Raw genomic sequence first — 26,214 nt, forward strand, 5'->3', positions numbered from 1 at the left:
GATGAAACCCGCACTGTATTTCTATATACACAATATGAAATAGCAGTTATGGGCCAATTTCTACAAGCTCTCATGTGGCCTTGCAGTCCTAAGTCATTTTCTTCCTCTGCTTTCCCTCTGCACCTAGCTCACGTTCATAGTATTCGCCACCTCTGCTGCTAATACAGCAATTAGCTCTAGTAAATTAGACATGTTACAAGGCATAGGGCCTTGCAGACAAAATCACAAGAAGGTGAGTTACACACTTTCCAAGTAACTGACAAGTGTGCCAACAAGAGCCATCGGCCATGGCATGTGACTCATAATGATTTCAGTTCAGTATGTTCTTTATCTCATATTGTTGAATATTCAGCAACTGTACTATAATTTTTCAGCCCATGACAGTCTTTTTGGACTGATGGACACAAGCTAAATAGTGTCTGCTAAAGAATTTCCCTTCTCTGATGCATGATGCATTTCTGGTAATTGCCCAAGTGCTTGTTAGGGCTACATGCTTGTGGACTATCAAAGCTCAGTGGCAGGCTCGTGATTTGCTGGAACTAAACAGTAGGATTAAAAAAAAGATACAGGTACAGTTAGGTGAATGAGTAGAAGAATACAACAAAAAACACTGGGCTCAGTGACAAAGGCCTAGAGACTGGTCAGTGATATCCCGGCAACCTCCCATCACCATAGAGAAGAATGTGTAACCCAGACCAGTTGATGAGTGGTTTCTGGAGGTTGCCGGCTGTCACTTGTAGAAATCAATCACAAAGACGGTGCTACCAGATTGTCATGGTCATTGGTAGTTTCCAAGGAAGACGCTGATTTGTTTGCAAATATCAGTTAACCAATGACTTAGCAATAGTGAAACTTGGAAATGAGCATTTCAAACTAGAAACAGGGAACATTCAGCTTCCAAATAAAAGTTGTGCCTTACTGCAGAAACCAACAGGTTTTTAAAAGGCAGAACTTGGACGGGGAATGGTCTGTGTTTTTGATTTGTGATTAAGCCGTCACAGTTTTACTACCATTAAACAAGTGGTTGGCACGTACTTGCAGACAAGTCAGCATCTTCCATTCAAACTATGGGTGACCACAGCAATCTGCTAGCGGCCAAAGCGATCAAAAGGGGGTTTTCGGTGCAGTACCGTACACTTTTTTGCGCCCATTTTCTCCTAACAATTGCCAGTAACCTCTCACAGCCACTCACCAACTGACCAACTGATCAGATACTTACTTTTTCTCCCAGTGACTGATAGTTATTATGTGATTGCCAAATACTCACTATGCTTGACATCTCTGTCAGTGTTTAGCCATCACTGTGTATTATTTGGATAATGACAGAAATGTTACTGCTGAATCCAACATGCCATAAACTTTTTCATTGTTCTTGGTCTTAAAACCAAGTTATATGTATTCTATGTTAAGCAGTTGAGAAGCAGTTGTTAACTGTGTACTCTATTAGAAAGCCTGCTGACTTTACCTCTTGCCATATATGTTTGACTAATTCTGCCTGCAATGAATTTAATAAAGAAGAACTGTTTTAACTTTTGGGATTTTTTTTTTTTTTTGTAGTTCAGAATTGTAGTGAGTTGAGCTGTGACAGTGATATTCCAATTGAGGAAGTTATTCCAAAGAAAAAACAGCTGCTTTTCTGAAGCACTGAGCAGGATAGATGCTGGAAAATAGAAAATATAATACAGTATTCTGAGGAGGCACTGCCTCAGTGGATGCTGATATGGGTACAGATGATATAGCAGACATCAGGAAAGAGTAAGACATAAGCTCACTTTCAACTAATATCAATTGTTGCTTTGCAGTAAATATTCTGCTTTAGATATAAAGTAGGTTTGTTTATATTTAAAGTCTCGAACTATGATTTACTTATAAGAGTGGTCATGTTTACACTTTTCTCATGCACCATTCCTCAGTTTTCTTAACTACTATTTGAGCTTAGTATCATTTGCACCTAGTAATCATTGAGAAAGAGATGGGACTTAAACCCTAGACCTGTCAAAGGTGCATCACGGCGTACCACATACAGAGCGACAAATCTTCACTTTTACATTCACACCTACAGCCAATTTACAATCACCAGTTAACCTGCATGTCTTTGGACTGTAAGGAATTGTGCCACACAGGCATGATGAAAGGTGTTCTATGAGTTTGGGATTCTACAGTCAACTTAGTTTTTATATCCAGTGGAAGTGCACACACTTTGCCTTCCTATCACCATATAACTCTGACAGATGTCACTTGGCTGCTGTGCATTTTTCCCCCTAAGAAACGAAACCACAAAGGGACGAAGGATTTCTGAGTTCCTCTCTGTACTGGTTTATATATGCAGTGGCTACTGATAAAGTCAGAGCTCAGACACAAAATAGTGCCTAAACATAGCCTGAACTCACACATTAATTGAAAAAGAGTAATACAGGTTTAGCTTACTAAACCTTCTTTACAGCCAAAACTGCCGCAAACTGGAATCATATTTAATGCTTCAAAAGGACTGATGTGTGTAGTCTCAATGGGTTATCAGACCACTGTAGGACCAGAGATGACACTGAGCTGGCTAAGCGAGGGAAGAGGCCATTTTCTTGGAGTGACAAATATCTAGAGGAGTAGAAACACAGAGTAGAGCCCCTGTTGGGAGAATGCCCGAGCTTTGTCTTTGTCACACAGTGTGACACAGATGCACAGCACCACTCCCTGAGGTGTGCGGTTAGGTGTATGTATGTGTAAATTGTGTGCTTGGGTTTGTGTGTGCATGAGAGCACATTCACATAAGAAAGCTCAGAATCTCCCACCCTTATCATTGATCTCAACTCCTGTACTTTTAGCATTACTGCTTGTGGTCAATGTGAGAAAGAGACCAGAACTAAAACTTGAGCAATAATCAAATGCTGAGGAACTTTCTTTGAGTCTTTGGATGAGTCTTGCCATGACTCATTAACATGACTGCTAATAGATCAGCCAGGGTAGCAACACTGTCACCAACTTAAGTCTACTGAGAGGCTAGGTGAGCCAAGCACAGTGGGCTTTTATGGCAGCAGCTGGTATGGGTAGTGACTTGGAGTGAGGTGAGGGAACACTAGTTTCACAGTACTGCTTTGAGCCAGCAAGATTAATGTAGGCTCTCTGGAGCAAAGGCAACATCCAGAGCTTTAATAAGGTACAAACAATCGGTTCCACTCGACTGGCTTCCCAGGGAAAACTATTGTTGTGCTGCATTGTTTCTTGGTAAAGTTCCTTGGAGACACAAGCCGGCTGCAGCATGTGGCTGTCTCCATTACAGCCAAGGGAGAGCTCACTGTAGACCTCTGTTTGTCTGTGTCAGGATGAAGGCTGGCTCTCGCCCACCCCACACCCACCCCCGTAGCCACCCCCGTTCCCACCCCTATCCCACCTCTCTTCCCATTTACTCCCTCTAAATCCAAACTCTTGTCAGCCCACTCACCTCAACTCCCTGCACTTTCAACTTCATGTGATCCTCCCGTGTGGTCTTCCCATCTTTCCTCTTCTTCCAGCAGTAGCCATCCTTTCTGTACTTCACCTTCTTCCTATTGTACAGTATCATCGACCCATTCTGCGGCCTGGACCCGTCGAGACAGGAGAGACAGAGGAAGAGCAAAAGAGAGAAAGATAAGATAAGATGAGAAGAATTTTTAGGCAAAGCTACAGCACAGCTCAGGGACTCATTTTAGAGATGTACAAAGAAGCCTGACATGAGTCTACGCCAGGCAGAAAATGCACCAGTGACTTAGATGACAAGACTTCTTTATGGTGTTTTTCAGCATTGGTATGCACAGTTTGACAATGAACAAAGCACCCTTCAGCATACATTTTTTCCAATGAGAAGTGTGTGTGCTGTGAGGAGTTAAAGTGACACTCCTTCTCTCAGAGTAAATTATATGAAGGCCAGTTTGTAAGGAAAGCAGCATGGGGGGTGAGTGGGTTTCTTCCTTATCTCTCATTCATCCAACTTAAACGAGTTGTGGTGTTGGAAGTCCCTAGGGGAAAGAGATCTTCCTTCACACTCCATTCATAATTCATTCTCCCTCCACCAGACCACAGCCTGTAGGCTCATAATGATATAATGTACTATTTGATGATAATCTGCCTTTCCATTTCGATTTGTAACAGAGGCATTTGCCGCTCAGTGTTAAACATTAACAGAAAGTGTAGCATAAAACATTTATGACTTTCTCAACAATTAGGAAGCAGTTAGACATGGTTATGTATTAGTATTTATGTGTATTGTGCAGTGGTTACGAATCATCAGTATGAATCCATACATAGTGCTCACTCTCCACAGATTCCCACACACTTGTCCATACCTCCACAGTGCAGTGGTGGGTTTCCATCACTGGACATGGCTTTGACTCAAATTCATTTCCTGGCAACGTCCCCTCACCCTAAACTTATCCCAACCTTGAACCAAGTCTTCCAGGAGTCCAGTCGAAATTATAATGATTAGTGGTATGGGGACTTGCATTTTATCCCCAGAAGCAGAGACAGTCCCCACAAAGTGAATGTAAATGTGGTTAGGTCCCCACAACATAAGTAATACAAGTATAAACACATCACACACAGCTGCTATGATTTGGAGCTCTCCCAAATGAGAACAGGTTTGCATCAGTGTTTGTTGCCTCACAGTGAATGAGTGGGAAAGCCGCCTGCCCAGGCTGCTGAGGAGGCAGTGTAACTGAAGGGGGCTTAACCATCCAGTCAGCTGGTGAACCTTGTTAGTGTTTTGCTCATTGCTCCACACATAAAACACGCACAACACACACAGGCACAGATATGTAAAACTAGAAACACAAAAAAGAGGAAAAACTCTCATCAAAGCGAAGGGGGGGAAAAGTCGGGTTGATTTGTGGCTTCTGTAGCAATAACCAAAATAAGAAAAACCAATGGTTGTTTTGCATTGTTTTGTTGTTTATTGTTAAATTTTTTTCCACAAGATTTATTTATAAAGCTGCGTGCATCATTTTGCAGGGCTGCCTTTAGGGGCCAGGGCGTGTGTTTATCTTGGTATCACTCATCAATCATTTTTCCTTGCTGGATCTCAGGGGCCAGTAAAGAGGGAGGAGAAGAGGGGAACTGGGGTCCCTGCAGTCCCCCCTCTGTGGCCCCTGACAGCACCTTCTAATGAGAGACGCCACTCACACACTGATGTGCTCACTCCTTCCTGATCTCCCTTCCTCCCTTTCCTCCTCCCTTTCCCTCGCTGAAGCCTGCTCTTCTCGCCGTCAGTCAACTCAAGCTGTTCACCAGGGAATGTCTTTGTCTCCTCCCTCGCTCCCTGCTCACTCTCTCCCTCTTGTTTCATCTGTCTCAGGATCCCTCACCTACACCCTCCCACACCTCCTTCTCTCCTATTGTCTTCTCCTTACTCACTCCCCTGTCTTGTTCGGTACTTTGCATGCTTTGCAGAAATCAACTATTAAACAGACGTGTTTATTGGTCAGCTTGAGAAGTGGAACTCCTCGATGGCTGTATGCAATATACACAAAGTATAAATTGTTTTGTAGTTTACAGCATCCATAACGTCACCCATCGTTGAGATGCGATCATAAATGGCACTCTGGAGCTAAGAACTTTGCAGATTGCTGTAATCTCATCATGTACTCCTGCAGATCTGCATACCAAATATCACTTGAAGGACGCTCATCTGAGATGCCATTCCTGTTTTTGGTAGCAATCAAACAAGGAATGGCCCTCTAAAAGTTTGATGCTATTATTCGCTTCAATATCATTCTGGGTTTTGTCCTTCAAAAGATACAAGGAGTGTGTGCTTCTTAAAATGTAGCTCTGCGTGAGACAAAAAGATGGGCGCGGATGAGATAAGGCAGAAAATCAAATGACACAGGGCTATCTGATCTCCTCCAGAGCACTGGAAATTGGGGTGAGGCTTCGGTGTCAGAGGCTCCATGCCGTATTTATCGGCTCGGCGCAAAAACTTATTCGCTCAGCTATTTTTGAGGGACTGTTAGGTAGATGCTATTTTCAATTCAAGGCACTTAGGGCCCAGAAGAGAGAGGCTAGGCACCCATTCTGGGGTAGGTCTTAGGCAAAAACTAGTCTAAAATGCATGCTTTGGCATAATGTGTCTCCTTTCCCTCCTGCTGTCTCCCACTCTCTCTCTCTCCCCCTCATCTTTTACTACTGTATACTTAGGCGCTTCAATTAATCTTATCAGAATTACACATATTTATACATGAGGGGAAAAAGCTAACTGCTCCGTTATCAAAGAAGCGTGACAGGAGGCCCTCTGTCTCAGATGCCTAAATGTGGCAGATTAATATGGAAATACAGGCTTCTAAAAAAGTGCACACAAGCTCCACAGCTGCCTCTCTCTTCTTTGGAGTTTGCAGCGATAATAAGCTTCACCCTCAGGGTGGTGTTAGGCCTTGTCCAGTCCTTTAGGAATCACTCATTTACCCAGGTAATGGCATTCACTCAATCAGATCTGTTGATTTGAAAAAGTCAGGGGAGGGTGGAGGTTTTATGAGGCTGGTGACGTGATCAGCATGGGTAACAAAGCCAAAGCAGGGAAACCTGGGCCCAAAGGCAGGTAAGGAAGAAAAAAAACTGCTCACATTCTCAGCTTTACTGTCTAAAGGCCTGTCGGCACAAACAGAAACAGAAAGGGAAAAGCTACATGCACACAAAAAGCGAAATCTGAGTGAGAACAAGAGATTCTTCTGTTCTCCACAGCTCTGGTGAATCGCCTTGGATTAAAATGAAAAAAGACACAACATGTAGGCCATACATTATTCATAATACATGGTATAAGTTATTACTTTTTTACTGGACTTAAAACTACTCAATTGTAGCAGGTGTGCTCAAGTGTAAGACAAGAATACTAAATTGGTAGTCCAGGTTATAATAGTAAAGGTTATGCTTCTTTCTGAATGTATTTTTGTCAAAAGGCTTACAAGAATGAAATATCTCAGTCTTGGTGAACTGGCGTAGCCCACTCCGCCACATTCCCTGTGATGCTCTAGGTTTGATTAATACCATGCTGCAATACATGCTGTTTTTCTCCCTAGCAAGCTCGACTGACATTGGAGAGGAGAGAAGAGCTGGGCTGGAGAGGCTTTGAAGATCGGAGGGTGAGCTGGTTGGGGCCTGAAGTGGCTCAGGAGGGAGGCGACACCTGCTGTTCTCAATTACCCATCGGAGCCTTCAGCCATCATAGCCTTTACCCCACTGTGTCAACAACCACACTTCTACCTACTACTCATCTAAACACATCCACATATACACACCTGTATTTTGTGTTACACAAAAACCAATCCTATTAAGAATAAATATGAGGGATAAATATGCCCCTGGGCACTCGAACAGAAGCACAACACACAGTAACCCCATTGCTCCATATGGGGATAACATTATTAACACGAAGAGTGACAGACCATCAATAACACACTGATGCTTGTCATTACAGTTTCTGTCAATCACAGTTAAAACATAAATCACGTGTTCATACGCATGCGATTGGGAGCACATGCGCACACTTGGAGCTGTCAAAACTTTGCAGCGTTTTTTCGCATGTAATGTAATTACATGGCAAGCAATGGTGCTCTATTAGACAGCACATGATCTTTGAGCTAGATGTGTGAACAGAAAGGTGCTGGCGTCAGGAGCCCCTATCTGGACGCATCACGTGCAATTGATGACTCGCAGATAAGCTGCTCCTTTCAGACCTGCCAACGAATGCATCAGGAAGTGGGGCGTACACTAAAACTACTTTAAATGTAAATCTGCCATGGCCTCATGATTGAGATTCATCGTCTGTACTGCTCTGAAACCCTCCAACTCCCCCGCTAGTGTGCGTATGTCGAGATGCCGCAGGTCGCGTTCCTCTTTGACTGCCAATGAGGCCTTAGCACCTGGTCACTGTAATGCCTTACTGCTGTAGTCCTGAGCGGCTCAGGACTCCAGCCCTCAACCATTCTGATAATTAAGACAATGAGGGCTGTGTGGTGGGTTAGTCAGCTGGAACAAGTCATGCATCTTTTTAATCATATCTCATGATCTATTATTTTTCCTAGGGTGTTATTTTCTCACCTCTGCAGACTTTTTGAAACACATTTGAATTTTATTCTAAATATTTTTAATAAAAAAAACTAATTTAAGAGTATAAAACAATGGCTGACACGAATTAGACTGAAGTAAATGATGGAAGTTAAGTTTTCCAAACATGGCGTCAGATACTGATCTCCAAGGCTGTACAGATGGAGCTCAATGTTTATTTACCCAGTGTTCAGCTAAATACAACAGTAATAATGAGAGGGTAGCTAGGCCCCTGGAGTTGTAATTCAGGATAGGGAGACAGATCGTGTGCCTCCCCTCTTCCTCTCTATCTATACTGCTGGTGATTGCCACAGAACTCAAGCTCCGGCCCACTGCCTTCCAGCACAAAACAGATGTTTCCCCCACACTTATCTCAATGAAAAAATCACAGACAATTTACAAAGAATATAAATTACTGTTGTAGCTGCACATCAGTGTCTCTGTCCCTATAAGACCTTGTAAAGAGGATAAGGGTGAATTGCTGTGGGAGGGTGGGTGAATTGTTGGAGGACAACATAAAGCGGATGGAAGCAGTAGGGGAGGAGGGTGGCGTGGCTCTTATCTGGTCCACAGCAGCCCGGCGGAATGAGAGGGTGGCTGGTGATTGGCGGTGATGCTTTACTGATAGCACTAAGCTGGTTTCATGCACATTTCAGGGAGGCTGCCATCACTGCTCAGAGTTAAAGCTCTCAGCTGCTGCCAGTGGATGAGGTTTGGATGTTATTTACAAATAGCCATGTCATACACTGGTTACACCTCTCCATTCTCTGTGTCAACACATACACACATAGCATTAGCGACTAATGTGCAGCTTTGATGTACAGCTTAGGTGACACGGAATCTGAATTTCAGTGCTTGTAAGGTTTTGGCTGTGAAGACATTTTTTATTCACTTGAAATGCACACTGTCACTGCATGTTTGTGTGTACCTGTGAGAGAGAGAGTGCATATAATGTGTTTAACTGGGTTGGACTGTTGATGATTTTCAAATGCATGCTCAAAAGGCTTCCACATCATGTTTGTGGCGAATGCTATTTCCAGTCTTTAGTCAGTACTGTATGCATATGCTTACTTGGAAAAAAGCGACTACGGAGACGATGATTCATACCTCACATGCTTTCCGCTAATCTTCACAAATCATCCATGGTGTGTCTCAGTACGTTGTAAATGAAGGTGCCATCAGAATGAAGTTTCTCTACATCCCAGCTCCTGCTGACAACTACATGCTGTGTGCATCGTGCAAGTGTAAACTTAAGTCCTGTAGCACTGCCTTATTATGACACTTTGTAAAGAGGATGCTTTTGTACTTTCAATAATGCATGGCCAGCAGGGAATTGCGTACAGCCTTATTTTATGTCATGGGGTAAAGTTGCTGTTTTAGCAGCTTATGTTCTCCCCTGGTAGGAAAATACTAATGCAATTAAATCTAAGTCGAACTAGACTGCAGCAAGAAAAGGTCAGGTTTTTATTATTAGTAACAACAATCTTCCTTTCTATTATATGAGAAGCAGGGGGGATTCAGACACCAACTTAATGATGTGGTCATGTATTTTTAAGAGCCCAATTTAGGGGGAAAGATCAAAGATTTTTATTTCTCCATGTCAATCTCCTAAAGCCACATTCAACAAGCAATATAAACTTCTGCGATTGTCCTAAACAGAAAAATATAAACGACAACATGAAAGGGAAAAAAAGAAGAAGCAAAAGGTAGAGATTCAAACCCAGAACAAACTGTAAAACATTGAGAGCTTAAGTCTGTGCGTATTGGCAGCAGTTTTATGAAGATATATTAAGTTATTCGTTTTGATTGTGAGTATAAAACACCTGTGAAATAGATATTGTATTCATATTTTTTCAGATAATATGGGCATCACAAGAAGACCTTGAAATTAGGGTTACTGTATGTCTCTCTAGAGGCCTCTACAGATACAGGATGGGCTGAGAGCAGGCTCTCTTCTACATCTTGCCTAATGCCAGACCAGGCTAATGGATCACCTGGACGTGAGGGCCTTGTCTCTCCTCCAGAGCAGTCAGTGCCACTGAACTTCCCCTATTGATCCCTCAGTGACGGAGCACAGCTAAGGCCAGTTATTGAACCACTTATGATTAATTCACAAATCCTGCCTTGTCCACAAAAAAGGTAAAAGAACAAAGTACAAGCAGTAAGCGCGACTGGAAAAAAAAGAAGGATAAAGCGCCAGGGAGGTCAAAAAACTCAACTTTTTAAAGTGAGACAGAACTACAGACTTAGAAGTGCTGCTTTACAAGCTGACCAAGCTATAAAGCACATCTCAGAGTCCCTTCTGTCACAAAAAACGTCAGCACAGTGCTATGGTGGGGGCTGGAGGTGGTTGAAAAGAGGGAGTGATAAAAAAAAGGAGTGTGTAAAGGAAGAGAGACAGGCAGGAAAGCTGAGTAGGAAAAGAAGAAGCTATTCTTCCTTTCCCTTCCATTCCTTGGTCCTATTTTAGTCATGAGGATAGACCGATGAGGGTGAGAGGTTGAAATTGAGCTGTAACTCTATCTGGGTGCTGGAGCGAATCAGAAAGTCTATCCCACCTTTCACCTGGGAATCACAGCTCTCTCTCTGCCCTGTCTGGTCACCATACCAACCAGAGCCAGGCATCATGGGTTTAATTGGAGCCCTGGGCTCAACGGCGGCTCAGGCACAGATAGAGTGAGGGGGAGAAGGACAGACATCAGCCATGGTCAAGTGATGGTGGCCATGCAGATCAAATCGAATTTCAGGCATTGCTTGCATTGCAGGGCTCACGTTCTCAAGGTAACACTAAACATATTTGAGACCAAGCCCCCTTCAAAGAAACACTTGGATTGGATTCCAGCATGAAGTAAGGCGCTGGCTTTCTTCTCTGATCCCTGTGTATGGTATAGGGATTTCACACGAACACGGACACACTGTGATTCGCCTCCATAAACACAAACTGTGCCAGAATGTTGAGTATACAAAGCATCAAGGGAGTCTGATCTTTATATGAGACAAAACAGAAAATGACAAGTGTAAATGGGTAAATACAGAGTCATGATTCCCAGCAAATTCAGTGGTCAAACTAAGAGCTTCAGTGAATATTGAATGGAACTGTTGTGCTTTTTAACTAAGCAGGGAGAGCTGTTGTCCACAAAAAGATTAAAAACATAAAGATAAGCTACTTACTTTAAAAAAAAGCAAACGTCTGTGATTAAATTCTTTGAGCCATAACATAAAGAACTGTGGTAAGAGTGTACTGCATGTCAACCTGAATGAAAATTCCAACATGATTTCTCCTCACAACAGCCAAACTGAAAGATAATACATGCTGGTTGCTCTTGTTTAGTTGTTGGCAATTACAAGTAATGTTCACTGATTTTTTTTCCCATAAATATAACAAATGCTCTGCAATCACCTAATGTATTGATCATCAAACTGAGCTTTGACTAGCCTTTGCACAGCTGCAGGAGTGCAGTGTGTGGGACAATCAGTATGATCCAACTTTGTACAAAACAGATTAAAGCTGCTTAGCTGGCCATGAGATCAAACTGCAGTTGCATTGGGAAGCCTCCAACTGTGAATGTGTGCAACTGTGTGTAGCATAAAAAAAGAGCATTTGTGCTCAGTGATTGTACTGCACCTTGGTTGGTTAAACAAAGTAAGAGAAAAAAAAATAGACATAAGTAGGACAATTGGTAGCCGATTCTGCTTTTTGACAAAGAAAAAAAAATAGTTTGAGATGCCTATAATCCTTAGCATCTAGATTCCTACTGATACTAAGGATGCTACGCTGTTAAAATATCTATCACGAACAACAAACCAGCACTGTAAACAGGTCTGCTGTAGTTGGACTGCTGTCCAGGCATGGCCTAATACGCAGACAATCCTCATGGAAATGCATAACTAAACACTAATGATTGTGAAGCGTAGAAATCCACACTGGATTTCAGAGTGTGTCAACATTCATTTTGCAGACTATGAAAATGTGCAAGTAGAGGATCCGGCTTAAACAGATTGACCATATTCTTCTCTCAAAGTCAAAACAAAGAGATATACTTGAATACAAATTGAATAGACATTATAATATTCTAATAAATATATTCTCCAGAGCACCGTGTTTTTTAGCAGGTTCTCCCGTGTCAAAAATGCTCTGGTTGGTTAAATACAACTAAACTAAAAATCTATGTATGAAAAACACTTTAGTTAACTGAAATAAAAATGAAAAATAAACTTCTGAAAAAAGCCCTAATGAACTAATATTTTGCACTATTCTTTACCAATGACAGTAAAAAAATGCAAAATTGCCACTAAAAGTGCCACTTGAATAACAATGAAAAAACTCTTTAAACTAACAGAAACTAAACTGAAGCTAAATATTTTTTTAAACAATAAGAACTGAAACAAGCAAATACACTCTGGATACTAACTCAAACTAAACTGAATAGGAAACTAAAATGTAACACTAAGGAAAAACTAATAATGAAAATGCAGAACAGAATTATCTATGGGTTGGTGAAAATTTATACATGACTAGAAAACCTGAAGCCACGTATCTGTGTACTTGGTTAGTCTATATGCTTTCCATGTACCCTTCCCACACCTATCATCATAGATGACAAGCCAAAACATAAAATGAGGAGGAGATTGAAGAAGTTGTGGGGAACATAGATGTCTGGGATCCTCTGCTTTGCCGCTGCAACCCTGATTGAACTAAGCGGCTTAAGGAGATGGATAAATGAACCCTGGCGTTTTGATTCTTATTCTTGTCTACTGCCACTGTTATCCTGTGGACTCTTTGCAATTTTATTTCTGACATGTTCTGTTGATGTTATTCAAAGACCAAATAATCAGTTTTTCCAGTAACTGAATGGAGGCAAACAGAAGAAACATGTTGGGTACTATATGATTTCATGGGTGAGAGTGTTAGTCACGTGGTCCCACGAGCCCCAACGCTCTCTCACACTCTATTTCCCTGGGTGTGTTTATATATGATGACCCTTCATCTTGGCCCCTAACACATGTCTGAGATTACTCAGATACATCAGCTGGGGTGAGGACCTCACACATAATCACATAAATACAAACACACACACGGCATGACTGAGCAAAGCACGAGAAAAGTCAACTTAGCTTCTCCTGGTAATACACACCAACACTGACAGTTATTACCCAGACAATGAAGATGATAGACTGTGCGTGTCCTGCTATGTTTACCTTTGGCCGCTCAACTTTAAGTTGAAGCCATCGATGTGCACATGTACACACACATCTGAATACACTCATAAAGTAGTCAACAAGGCACACCTCTAATCATGGCCACCTCTGCCTTCTCATTTTCCATGTTCAGTGGCTCATGGAGCACCCACACACTAAATCACATCAACAGTATCTCCTCCATAAATTTTCCAGTCCAAAACATAATCTTTTTCCTTTCTTCCCATCTTTTTCTCATTTATGTAAAAAAAAATAAAAAATCAGCTACACAATGCACACACAGAGATTTACAGACAGACAGAAATACACTCGAGCACAGCTGCCCTAGTAGTACAAGAGCGCAATAAATACCCCACAGGTTGGGGTCAACTAACTATAGATAAAATTTGCATCTAACCATACCTTCCAGAGAAGGAAGAGGCGTAACTCTCCTATTCCAAAACCATAAAATGTTTATCCTTAGTCTGTCACCGAGCATGACTTTCACACACTTTTTTGAAACAGCATTTCCAAACCACAGAAATACACAGGCTTGTCACACCGGCCTAGCTGATTGACTATTTCCCACATATTTGACACACCAGTGAGTCTGCTCATCAGTCACCTCAGCAAGTAGGCAGCAAGTTAGGGTGGGGAGTCCAGGCAACAGCCCAGAATGACTAGAGTTTGTTTCTGGCTGCGTGCCGCATATAATGCAAGGCAACAGGGAGACACACTCCTGAATTAAATATGTTTTACTAATTGATGTGATATGTACATTTAGTGGTATACACAACTTTACAACTCACTAGTTACTCGTATTTCTTGTAAATGGCATATTTAGCATTGGTTCATTTTAACAAATGATGTGTAGGGGGAAAGAAGGCTAAGGAAGATGCACTACTGTCGCCCTGAGACTACTCTGGATGTTTAAAGAATTTTTATACAAACTCAACTATGGCAGGCATCCCTATTTCTGATTTGAGTCTTGGGTCGGGTCCATACACTCCCTCGTGTTTGCATGTAACACGCTTGGATATAGCCCAGACTAATCTCAGCTGGAAACCTTGATGCAGAGAACAGACGCTGAGAAGAAATATTATTATAGATTTCTGGGCAACACTTGACACTACAGCTTGGTAATAGAACTGAAATACTATAGCGATAGACTGATAATAAAGAGGTAATAGTTCGGTTAACCCATGGAATTACCAAAGTAATAATAAGAAAGCAATGTTAGTATAAAATACTAATATTAACAGAAAGCAACAGCTAGCATTACGCAGCTCTGATTTATGGTTATTACACAGAAAGTAAAAAGAATGAGAAACAAGTAACAAAATAACAAAAACTTACATCACTAAACAAATACAGCAGTATTACTTTTTAACAAAAAGCAGATGTTTGGAATATAAAGAAAGCCACTTTATATCATATATGATATGATATGATATGACTGATGATTTTGATATGATTTTTATGTGTTTTTGAAGGTTGTGGCATGATATATCAAAACATTCAAATCTCAATTTTTAACTAGCATCATTTTTATAGGTAGTAGTTGTTTCAAAAATACTGCTATACTTGCATCCTTCAACACTTTGTTTAAATGTTTTTTGACATGATTAGATGTTCAGTCTTTATTTCTGGCCCCTTACCACCCTGTTAGATCAGTTTCTTTCTATATTAGCCAGGTATACCCTTTTGCTAATTCCTGGTTACTTTATTATTTACAGGGTATTAATCATTTTCTTTAAAACTCTGTTATCAAACTGTCACTACTCAGTAATCATGATATGACCAAGCTGTAAAGTGCTACTGATTGCAGAAACACAAACACTGTCTACTACTTGTGCTGGAGTGCTACTGTCCTGCTCTTTGAGGACAATGAGACACTGATCTTGCCATCGTTGGCATTGTGATAAACTACTTCTGGAAGCAATCATGAGAATTTACATCATCCCTTGACATTTAGCCTCACACTCCAAACACTATCGGTGTGCGGCGTCTTGTCTGTACGGATTGTGGGAGCGACCCTGCGTGTATGTGTGTGTGTGTGCGTGTGGACTATCTTTCTCTGACATTTAGCCTTGCTGTCCACATGGTTCTCTGCAGGAAGCAGCAACGTGGGAATGCCAATCTTGAATCGTGCAACTTTTTTTTTTCCGCGTGTTTGTGTGTATTTATATCTGTGTGTCTGTTTGTGTGCAACTGTGTCAGAATTGGAATACACAGTTATTAAGGGGAAGGCCTGCCACTCATGTGTCTCCAGAGGATGAGGAGACTAGACACCACAGAGAAGAGGAGGGAAAGGGAAAAGGCAGGCTTAGAGGAGAAACAGAGAGAAGCCCAGCTAATGAAGGAGAGTAAGGGAATGGTTAAAGTGTCAAGGCACCCATTGTATTGCAGGGCAGGAGCAGTAAAGACAAGCTAGTGGCCTCCGCAACTTTAAGATTGCCATTAAACTCTTGCCTTACTCGTGTTTATGGTTGGCTTTGTGTGTCAGAGGAGAAGGGGATTGTAAAGCGGGGCTTTGTCCGTCTGCCATCGATTTATTTCCTTCGTTAGGGTGATGACACTGCCTGCTTATGATGTCCTAGCACAGACTGTAATTACAGAGCACTTCTGTCTTTATTGATGTCACTGTGTTAGTTTAATTACGCTATATTGGGTTTTAGAGTTGCGGCAAGAGCAAAGCTATGATGTAGGGCAAAAATCATCAATGGAACATCCTCTTTTGAAGGCGTCGAGTGCAAAGAGTTGGGAGATAATTATTTCATAGAAAGACATTTAAAATAGACCCTGTGCATCTCAACATCTACAAAGGCAAAGAGAAGGTAATCTAAAATTTAATGACTATTTCGTCTGTGTTATGACCAAAGTCAGAGGGAGGAGGCTGTGAATGTGATGAGGGCCTTAATGGAAATGAAACACCTGGGTTCAACCTTGAGAGCGACTGTTTACACTCCCAGTCCCCAGGTGCTGGGGTTGACTGAGAGGAGCAGAGAACCATTGGCGTGTCTGTGTGAGCACAAGTGTGTGTGTGTGTGTGTGTGTGTGTGTGTGTGTGTGTGTCTGTGTATAGAGTGTATATGAAGGGATGGGACCCATGGGGAAGCAGTGCCATGTCAAGGTGACCCTTGAGTGGAAGAGGAGGAGGGAGAGGCCACCTGCTTGCTGGCGGTGGCAAAATAAGGGTGACAACCATCCACCTGTCTGAGAACACTCTCATTCCAGACCCCATCTGCCCACCCCCTTTGGGATATCTCCTCCCCAGGGGAACCTGTGACCCTCACTGTCGTCCAGTTCACCAGGCCTTCTGTCCACTGTCAGGAGCCAGCTAAAATTGCCACTGCTCACCTCCGACCGGAGGCCATTCAGGGGCATTGTAATACAGTACAATTCATTGGGGGCTCTGGCGCAGCCACCAGTTGTTTTATTCTACTTCTACTTTTTTGGTTTCAAAGTGATCCAGGTCCCCCGGCCTTATGTGTGAGACTGTGCTATAAGTCTTCTGGCTTGGCTAAGTCATCACACGTAGCCAACAGGAAAGACCTTTATTTGCCCACTTTTCCTCCTCTACCATCTTCTTCAAACTGAAAACTCATCATAGTGTTCTGTAGCACAGATAATCACTGGCCAACAACAAAGCACTTTGGCAACTCAAACAATGGTCACATATAGCACACTGTCCATTTATCACCTCTCTCTCTCCCTCCCACTGTGCATACAGCTACCCATGTTTCTTCGCATAGTACTGTGGAACACACACAGAATTACATTCTTTCTACATGGCAATCCACCCTGTGGATATCGCTCTTTATTCAAGGACGTCTGTCTGACTGCAGTCAGGGGGCATTCCTGTCTCCCCTGGCTACAGACCTGTGGTGTGGACCTCGGGCTGTATTTGCGTTTTCTCTTTAGGTTTTATCCACATACCTGAGTGGGGTCTAGGTGGAAAAGACCCACCAGACTTCTGACATGTCTTCTGATCTCTCTCAGTCCTCCAGGGCTGACAGACCTACTGTACTCGCCCTCTCTGCAGAGGGATATCTACTACAACGGAGACTGAGAAAGATACAGAAAGTACAGAAATTGATTGTGAAAGAACAAAAAGGGAAAAGATTTAAAAAGTGAAGGGTGTGAGGAGGGCAGATGATACTTAAGTTAAACTGAAACATTAGCTCTTTGTTCTTGACAAAAAGTCTCTGCAAGATAAGAATATGCTCACTGTAAAGCAAATGCCATTTAGAGAAGGTTGCAAGTAGGTTTGTAATTAAGGCAAGTTGGAGCTTAAAACAGCATCTAGGAGCTGGATTTCTCTCATCTCATCTGCAGACCTCGCTGCACGTTCTGCATGATTACCTGTTGACTCATAGCGTATTGATGTTACCTTGGCTGCTTTGTTGGAAATAGACACAATGATATCTCTACCATGGCACATGTCACAATAAGAAGCTGATTAAGTGCTCTGCTGCTTCTCTAGAGTTTTCTCTTGCAAAGGTTTCCTCAGTGGGAAAAAACTGAGAAAGACATGAGAGGCTGTCTAAAGTCCTCCAAGAGAAGACTTATTATAATGATATAATAATAATTATGATGGTAATAATTTCTAAACCTCTAACTGTCATGACAAGAGTTTCTCCACTTTGTTTAGTATAAAGACTGTTTTACAAAAACCTGATCCTGAAGCTTACTACACTTTAAAACACTCACCAAACTGGTCTTAAGCTTGGTGTCTATACTAAAGTCTTAGTCATGTGGTAAAAATCCATTTATCTTTTCTAACGGGTAAAAAAATAGTAGCATCCAGTCGTTGCAGCTACTCCTTTTATGTGAGGTGTCTCACACACTGATGGTCACATTTTTGGGGATTCCTAAAATTATTGTTATAAAGAGTCGAAAACAGAATAGTGAGCCAAAATACACAAACAGGATTCCTGCTTTGCATTTGGGCCCAACTGTTGTTTCAAACTAAAGCAGCAGCACATATATAATCTCTAATAAATGCCATTATTGTGTTGAGTTTATGTAGTAGCTCAATTCTTCTATTACCATATGTCTGCAGATCTGCAATAGTGATTAAAAAAGGTAAACTACTCATAAATCTTTGCTTATCACAGAAAGCTAAATTGCGTCTTGCTACAATTGCATTAGTGTATGCTTTGGCTAAAGGCAAGAGACAGTGATAGATAGTAACAGGGTTTACTACAGGAAGACTGTGAGGTGCAGACAGGGGAAGGGACACTGGGAGACAGAAAACGGTAGAATGTGTAAATCCAGAGTAGTTTAGGATGAACTAAAAATGGTTACGGGAGAGAAATGGGAGTGTGAACAAGAAAAAAGAAGGTAAGGGGTGGTGAGAGGAGGAGGGCGATGACGAGGAGAGAGAAGGTTGGTCTCATTACTATTAGACCTTCTCTCTCCCTCCAGGCTCAGGTGACCCTGGTTCTCGAGCCCTCTGCCTTGCACACCACTAATCATTTGGTTTTAATCACCGGGATATTCTCCCCCTTTGCCCCTCCCCCACTTCCCCTCCCTTCCCTCCATGCCCTACTGTGCGCCCTAGCTTTTGCCAAGGTCCAGCTAATTTTATTCTAATTGGCCATAGCCTGGGCTGGGACCAATCTGCCTGATTGTCCTTATCCATCCGTCCATCCTGTCTCTGTTCCACTCCTTGTCCTCTCTGTTCTTTTTCATTCTGTCTCTCTCTCTCTCTCTCTCTTTGCTGCCTTCAAAACTTCACGCCTGTTTCTTCAGCTCGTCACTACCTCCTCTCTCTGCCTCATCTCTCTTTCACCTCTAATTCTTCTTTTTACCCATATGCTGCCGCGGCAGCTCCCTCCCACTGTCTTTAATGCCATTCATTGACATCGCACTTGTGCGAATGTTTTCCAATTTCTGTTCTCCCTCTCCTGTTGACCTTACATTCCACCAGACAAAACAAATAGCCTTGATGTTGTCTGCCAACAAAAAGCTTCATGCGACTGCCTTGATCCACACACAATGGCATGAAAGAGAAATGTGAAGCTGTTCAATTAGGGTAAACCTGATGGCTGAAGCCTGACTTTCTCCCTCTTTTTATGAGCGAGTAAGAGGACAGAGACAGTGCGTCAGATGACACTGGAAAAAATGAAAGTGCTGTGCGAACAACAAAGGGTGATGAGACGCCCGCTGGCCAGAAAGCACAGAGAATTAAAATGAAACAGATATCCCAGTGATATAGCTGTCTTCCTCATAGGCTTGTGTGAGCATAGTACACATTGTTAGATTCCAGCAAAGAACAAATGTCTTTTACTTTGCTATGTTAAGCAGAAGGGCAGTTTTTTGTTGTTGTTTTTTAACCAAAATGTGACTAATTTAAAATCTCAAACTCAAAATATTCTAAAAAGTTTTTATAGTTGCTAGCCTATTGTCAAGTTGACAAAATGTTACTGTACTGGTCATCGAGGCTAACCTTACCAGTCACACTGCAAGCAAAAAATAAGAAAAGCAGATGGAAATCCTACATTACAATCACACGCTACAAATCCCCTACTTTTCTTTTCTCCTCCGGATCAACAGCTCCAATAAATTTTCATTACACCTGTGTGAAGCGCTTCAAATAGAGCCACAGAAGCAGAAACTAATTACTTTCTAATTTATTGACTAATGGCCACAGCCCTGGGAGACAGCTGCAATTGTTCTAACAGTCCTGCTGCTCCGACTGCACTCAGGTCCACTTTAGATTCATAACCAAAATAATTTATCATTACAAGCACATTAAATTGAACCGTATAGACCATAACAGTGGTAATTTATATCATTTTGTTGTTAGGGATGCTTTTCTCTCTCCTGTCTTGAAAGCATGCAATCTAGGGGATAGGATTTGTCTCCAGGCAGTCGTTGTATGTGGCAGGTTCACTTTGTTCTTCAAAGAACTCTTTGTTTTGCACCTCATTCACCATTTGTTGGACCTTAGGGTAGAAGGGAGACGAAAAAAAGAAAGTGTGGCTTTTTTTTTTTTAATTTAAAAAAGTGAGAAGAAGACATCTGTGTTACACATAACAAACACGAGAGTCAAGACTGAGACAGATTATGGTCATCGCTGCTCGTTACATGGCGTGTGTATTACATGACAAGCACACAAACGGTCTCTGAGTCTGGGGTACATTTTTTTGCCATGATTTAGATTCCAGCATTTCTCAGCTAGTTTTTCATCTAGACAAAATCTATGCTATTAATTAATGAATCTTTAGCGATTGTCCCATAATGCATTTCTTTCTTGATGGGAACAGTGCCTTCCAGGATGTCAATGTCCCTATCAACAAGACACAAATGGTCACCCAGTGGTTTAAACAGCGTGATAACAACATTAGCCATGTGTCAAGGCTTTCTTAATTACTACAGAGGATGCCATTTGTGCATTGATTGGATATTCGAAGCGAAGTATTAGATAGCATTTTCCGTTAGTGTCATTAAGATGGAAAGCCCATATGATCATGCAAATACATTATATAAGCACTGATTAGCATTGACCTTGCCCCCTAACAGGGGAATTGCTGGAAATAATGCCAGCAGAAGCATCCGCAAATTAAGAACAGGCTACCAAATTCAGTAACAGAAATAAATCTGGTCTTATTCAATCATCATAGCACACCAAGACAGCGTAACACAATTTAGCATTAATTCATGCCTATAACTATCTTTTGTTTGACTATTTTATTTAAAAGAACAAATATTCTGATGGTCTGAGACTTCAGATTAAAGCAGTTCACTGGATCTGTCTGAGGAATTTCAGCCTCTCAGCAACAACAACCAATAAACCAATAAACCATGCTGATAGTACAAATTTTTCTATTGTGTTGTGATACGAGAAGCTAGAAGTCGACCTCCTGAGGGAGGGTCTGAACAGTAGCAGTTTGTCTCTGCGGTAGGAAAGCTCCATTCACACTTCCCACTGCATGAACATGCCAGCCACTTGCATTTACACTTCTGCTTTTCCGTTTTTCAACCTTTAAAAAGCAAACAGAACAGCAAAGTTGCTCAAACTGTAAAATTCAACTGTAGTTGGCCATCTGTAACAACAACGACAGGTGACCTTTCTCCTGCAGTTTCACCTGCAGTTATTTAAGCTTTTTGTGTTCATGCAGTGCATGCCTGTGTTAGAACCTGTTAGTTGACTGGAAAGTTTATGAAATAGGTCTTAATGCCATTTGGTCTGGTTAGAAATCTCCATTCAGTTCTTCAGTAAAAAGAGCAATCCGTAGAGGCAGTTTACACAAGTCCAAGTGTCCATAGCAACACTAGTAGTAAATCACAAATGATAATAAAGAAAACAAATATCTCTGCTACTCTGGAATATTTGTTGTATCTTTTCTTTTAATTGGCTCACCAATTAAATCTATAACCATATACACACATCATTTGAAGAACACACATGGGCTCCAAAATACCATTTACTCTGCCTCTCTCTGTTCTCCTCTTTAGCCATTCAAGCTTTCACAGCCTGATCAATAGAATTCAGCAGGCCACAAACACAGAGAAGAGGGTGTGTGTGGAGGGGGTCCACTGGGAGAGACAATAAGGACACTGAGAATAAAACTGAGACCAGAGACACACAAACATAGACACACGCACACTCAAACACACACACGTATACACAATCTGTCCTATATTCCCAACCCCGGCATTTACGTCAGCATCCTGTTTAAGACACTGGCCACTTAATGGAGCATAGCCAAGGCAGTATGTGTATTTGTCCGTGCCTGTGTGTGCGTGTGTGTGTGTGTGTGTGTGTGTGTGTGTGTGTGCCACTTCGACGTAAGTACGTGTATGTGTAAATAATGTTGGGCAGAGAGAGTTTACCTGCTACAACAGAGGCAAAGGAAGGACACACTACTACAGTGGAACACACACAAAGTCAAGCACAATAGCCATTAAATCAAAAGCAATCTCTTTGCTCCTGGCAATTTATACTGAGAGTTCTCACACATGCATGAACATGAACATACACATACAGAAAACTGATGAATACCACTATCAAATACACTGTGAGACTATTAGGTTACTTCAAAAGTGTGGAAAAAAAATGTGGGAGGAAATGAATGACATTCCAACAGTACATCCTCTCCAAACCTGAACAAAATGTGTCAGCAGTGGGAGTATAAAATCTCTGAATGAGAGTTTTTTGGCATAGGAGATATGGAGAGAAATCAATTTTAGGGCCAAGTATGGTGCCAAGGACGTCCAGAAGGGCATAGCTCTGTTGATCTGTTCATATCAATTTGCTCCTTCCTGCAGACAGAGAATGCCACAGTGTGCAGCGCTGCATCTTTAAGGAATATCGCCATGATAACGGTGCCATAAAACACATCATTTTACAGTCAAACCATCTCTGTCTCAAATGCACTTGGAGCGGAAGCCATTTTCAAGCAACATAAAGTTTAACATGGCGCTACATCTGCCGAGCCGCTAGCTTCCACAGTACATGGGACTGAGCAATTTAATTAGGGGACATTGTGTAGCGCTGCAATGAGCTCCACCCTCTCTATCTGGACCTAATACCTCCTAAACTTGTGGTCATCTCTAAAAGAGCAGGGTGCATGCTAAACTGCATTATCCAGTATGCAGTCAGACACCAGTCACACCATTGTGACACAAAATCCTTGCCTGAATGCCTTTATACAGATGAGCAGTTTGTTTGTATCAGGCACCAAGTTTCCATTTCTAAATAGCACGAGTAGGACAGATTTATGTCTACTTGTGGTTGCTAATGATCTATTATAACACAACACTGTTGCTGAATGCAAAGTATACTCATATTGAGATATTTGTGACCATCCAGTCGTCTTGGCTGTGTGGAATATGGCATTTCATTTAACTTAAACTGAAATTTTCTACATGAATACGTATCGGAAATAAACCTATTCAAAGGCTAGAGCAATTCTACGTAAAACCATACCGAAACATTTTGGAAAATAAAGTAGAGATTTAGATGAGTTGCTTTGATAGTTATTAGTCAACTGAGAAGTGGCTTTACCCCTGCAGAGATAACTTTTTGAATAATGTCTCCCTTGAAAAGTCTTAAAGAAAGTGTCCCTTAAAGTTTGCCTGATTTCTAATGGATCCTTCCTCCACTGAGCGTTTCAACTGCCTGCGTGAGAAGCAACCAGACCACTAATGCACCCTAACTCAAGATATATAGATTACAGATTCCCATGCCTAAAGTTTGATTTTTACCTTGACCATCTGAAAGCAGGATCCCAATATAAATTTAATGGCTCGGTGGTGATGGAGGGCTGGGAATGGTGAGGGACATAAAGCCTTACTAAAAGCCAAATGACATATATGCAACCTAGAAAGTAAACATGCTGCATGTCAAGGATAGTGCAAACACTATAATGTGTACAATAAGTTGTGAAAACCATAGCTTCCGCATCATTTGTTACCCAAGAGGTGAGGGGCACAATATAGGTTCCCTAATGGCAGTTCAGATAAACATGTGAGGTGTTTGGCTGTGGGTAAGAGGGGATTGGCCAGATGGAGACACAAAGGCAAAAGTTCAATTAAAATGTTGAGCGAATCAATTTGTTTGCCTTAATTACTTTGTTAATCTGTTGAAGCATCTACTTAAAAAAAAAATCCTGTGTCACATTTTCTGCTGTGATAATGGAGCTGCTGAGAGGGAGGGGCAGTTGCTTGGGTTGAGTGCTTTTTAAATGGCTCACCCTCTGGTTCTAAACACATCGCTCAGTATGTCTTCTCGCCCATCCCTGAGTCTCTTTTGGTGGGGTGTGTTGGTAATGAGGGCCTCCTGTAGTGTTGCGCTCCACTCCTCTGTTGGTGCAGAAAAGCGCACCCCCGCCATGTCCTGACATTCTGACAGATAGGAGCCGTGGAAAGCATATGGCCAACGTGGCAATGCCTCCAACGTCCTCCAAACTGTCGTAGGGCTCAGGCATAATGAGTGGTAGAGATGAGACCAAGTCCTACACATAGGAAACGTTAGTCATCGAATTCTTTTCCTCATTTACCAAGGATCAACTAGACAACTTGGTTCATATAAGCGTCGAGAGATCCCATAAATTCGTGACTTCATCATGACAGAGCCAGATTGGAACTCTTCAAGACCCAGAGAATATCTAGGCTGACTGCCAGACGTTTGTTTTATAAAACAATGCGAGATTTTGCAGATACATTTAAATGTACACACTATAAATTCAGCAGAAAGAAATGTTCAGCTGGTTCAGCCGTTGGGCTGCTTTCTACATGGATCACAACATAGAGTCAAATGGCAGATCGGGGTGGAAACAGAGAGAGACGTCTCTGACTGAAGCACAAGTGAGTGATGGTGTGTTGGGCCAGGAAGTGGCTGCTCTCCCTGTCAACTGTCAGTGCTGTTAATGTCCAGAAGCTGAGGTCCACGGTGACTAGACCTGATTTTAGATAAGGCACCCATCCAGCCATGCCCTCGACATGGCCTCCCTCTGGCCCAGACTACTCTGCCATTCTCCTCTCCTCCCTCTGTCTAGCCTCTTATCCCAGACCGTCTAGACACCTCCCAGCATGCAATCCCTCACCCCAGCCAACCCGGGCCGTTCTTAGCTCTTCTGCTTTCTCCCCTCTCAACACTGTGTCACAAAACTGGCTGCTTGAGTGCTGTGAAGGGCTACTGAAAAGGACAGAACAATGCCAGGCAGTTGTCTCTCTTACTTTTTTTCAAGCCACTCCCTGCAAGGCTTAGAAAGCACTTCTCGGCATTGCATTTCAGTCCTTCTATGAGAGCAACTGATATTATAACAATCTAAGATAAAGTTTATCATAGTCTCAAGTGTTGACTATACACGTAGTTTGAACAATTATAACAAGGCAGTCAGCCCCAAGCATTCCGTGATGTAGACACACCTCTGAAAAACAAAAGTAACAAGTGAAAATGCTTCATCCACTTTTGTGTTTGCAGAAAGAATGTGAATGTGAACAACGAGAAAGCTAAGAGGCAATTACCGATGGCTTCGAGTACAGACTGATCTACTGGTAGCGGTAAAACTACCCGAGAGGCTGTGCTCTGTAGCTACAACTGTCAGAGAAGCCACAGGGTGTGTGTAAAGGACGAAGACCTTTGCACCCTCATTGTCCAACAGGTGGCGTATACATACCACGCATTAATAATAGCCCTAATGAAAAGCCCTTTAACCCTAATGCGCTGTAGCAGAATGCATGGGGTTGCAATGTATCAGCTTTCCTTTTCACAAAGCCAGAGCCTCATACCCATGACTGATCTCTATTAAATTACATGGATTAAATCACAGATCCTTAATTAGGCCCCAATAAAAGTGTCATGCGGCTTTTGAAACCTCTGAGCATGCTATGATTGGATAAAAATGTGAAAACATACTAAATGAAACTGGTTTACCACTGAGTGTGCGCCCCATGACTCTTGAGTGGAGCAGCAAAGCAGGGGGAAATAAAGTGTGGAGAAATAAGTAAGAGAGAGAGAGAAGGGAGACGCAGATGCAGAGAAAGAGCAAGAGGGGAGTCTCAGGGCGAGTCACACCTCTTTGCCTCAGAAAAGCTCTTAAATTCCATGTGTGACCTAGGGGAGAGAGCTCTAAAGAGTCAGCCTAAGATGCTGTGATACAGAATCTGACTGTTGCACAGCAATGAGCTAATACTGTCGGCCACAAGCAACACTGACAAGTTCCACGTGCATGGCATACAGCTTCTAGAGATAGGAAAATCATTGCATGCAAGCATGAAATTTATTACGTGTGCATACAAAGTATAAACCTGCATAGGCTCCCTTCTAAACACTTCAGAAAACACATCAGGGACTCGATTCTCTTTAAAAATTGTAGCGTAATGTTTCCCTGCTCCTCTGGACCCTTGCATTGCCTAGTGTCAGGATGGCCAGAAGCTTTTAAGTGCTTTAAACCCATAATAACCCTAATGCTTTGTCTCCCCCTGTGAGCTTTGTGTTTGTTCGTAGGAAAATGAAAT

At 42.1% G+C, this 26,214-nt stretch overlaps 1 protein-coding gene across 1 annotated transcript in view; it reads right to left on the reverse strand.

Moving 5' to 3' along the window:
• Nucleotides 1-26,214, reverse strand: part of camta1a (calmodulin binding transcription activator 1a) — a 289,743-nt gene that overhangs the window by 134,644 nt on the left and 128,885 nt on the right. The window contains exon 4 of the mRNA XM_080294705.1: nucleotides 3,437-3,572. Coding sequence (XP_080150831.1) covers nucleotides 3,437-3,572 — 136 coding nt within the window. The remainder of the gene's footprint in view (nucleotides 1-3,436; nucleotides 3,573-26,214) is intronic.

This window comes from Astatotilapia calliptera, chromosome 20, assembly GCF_964374335.1.
Source record: "Astatotilapia calliptera chromosome 20, fAstCal68.1, whole genome shotgun sequence".
Taxonomy (NCBI): Eukaryota; Metazoa; Chordata; class Actinopteri; order Cichliformes; family Cichlidae; genus Astatotilapia; species Astatotilapia calliptera.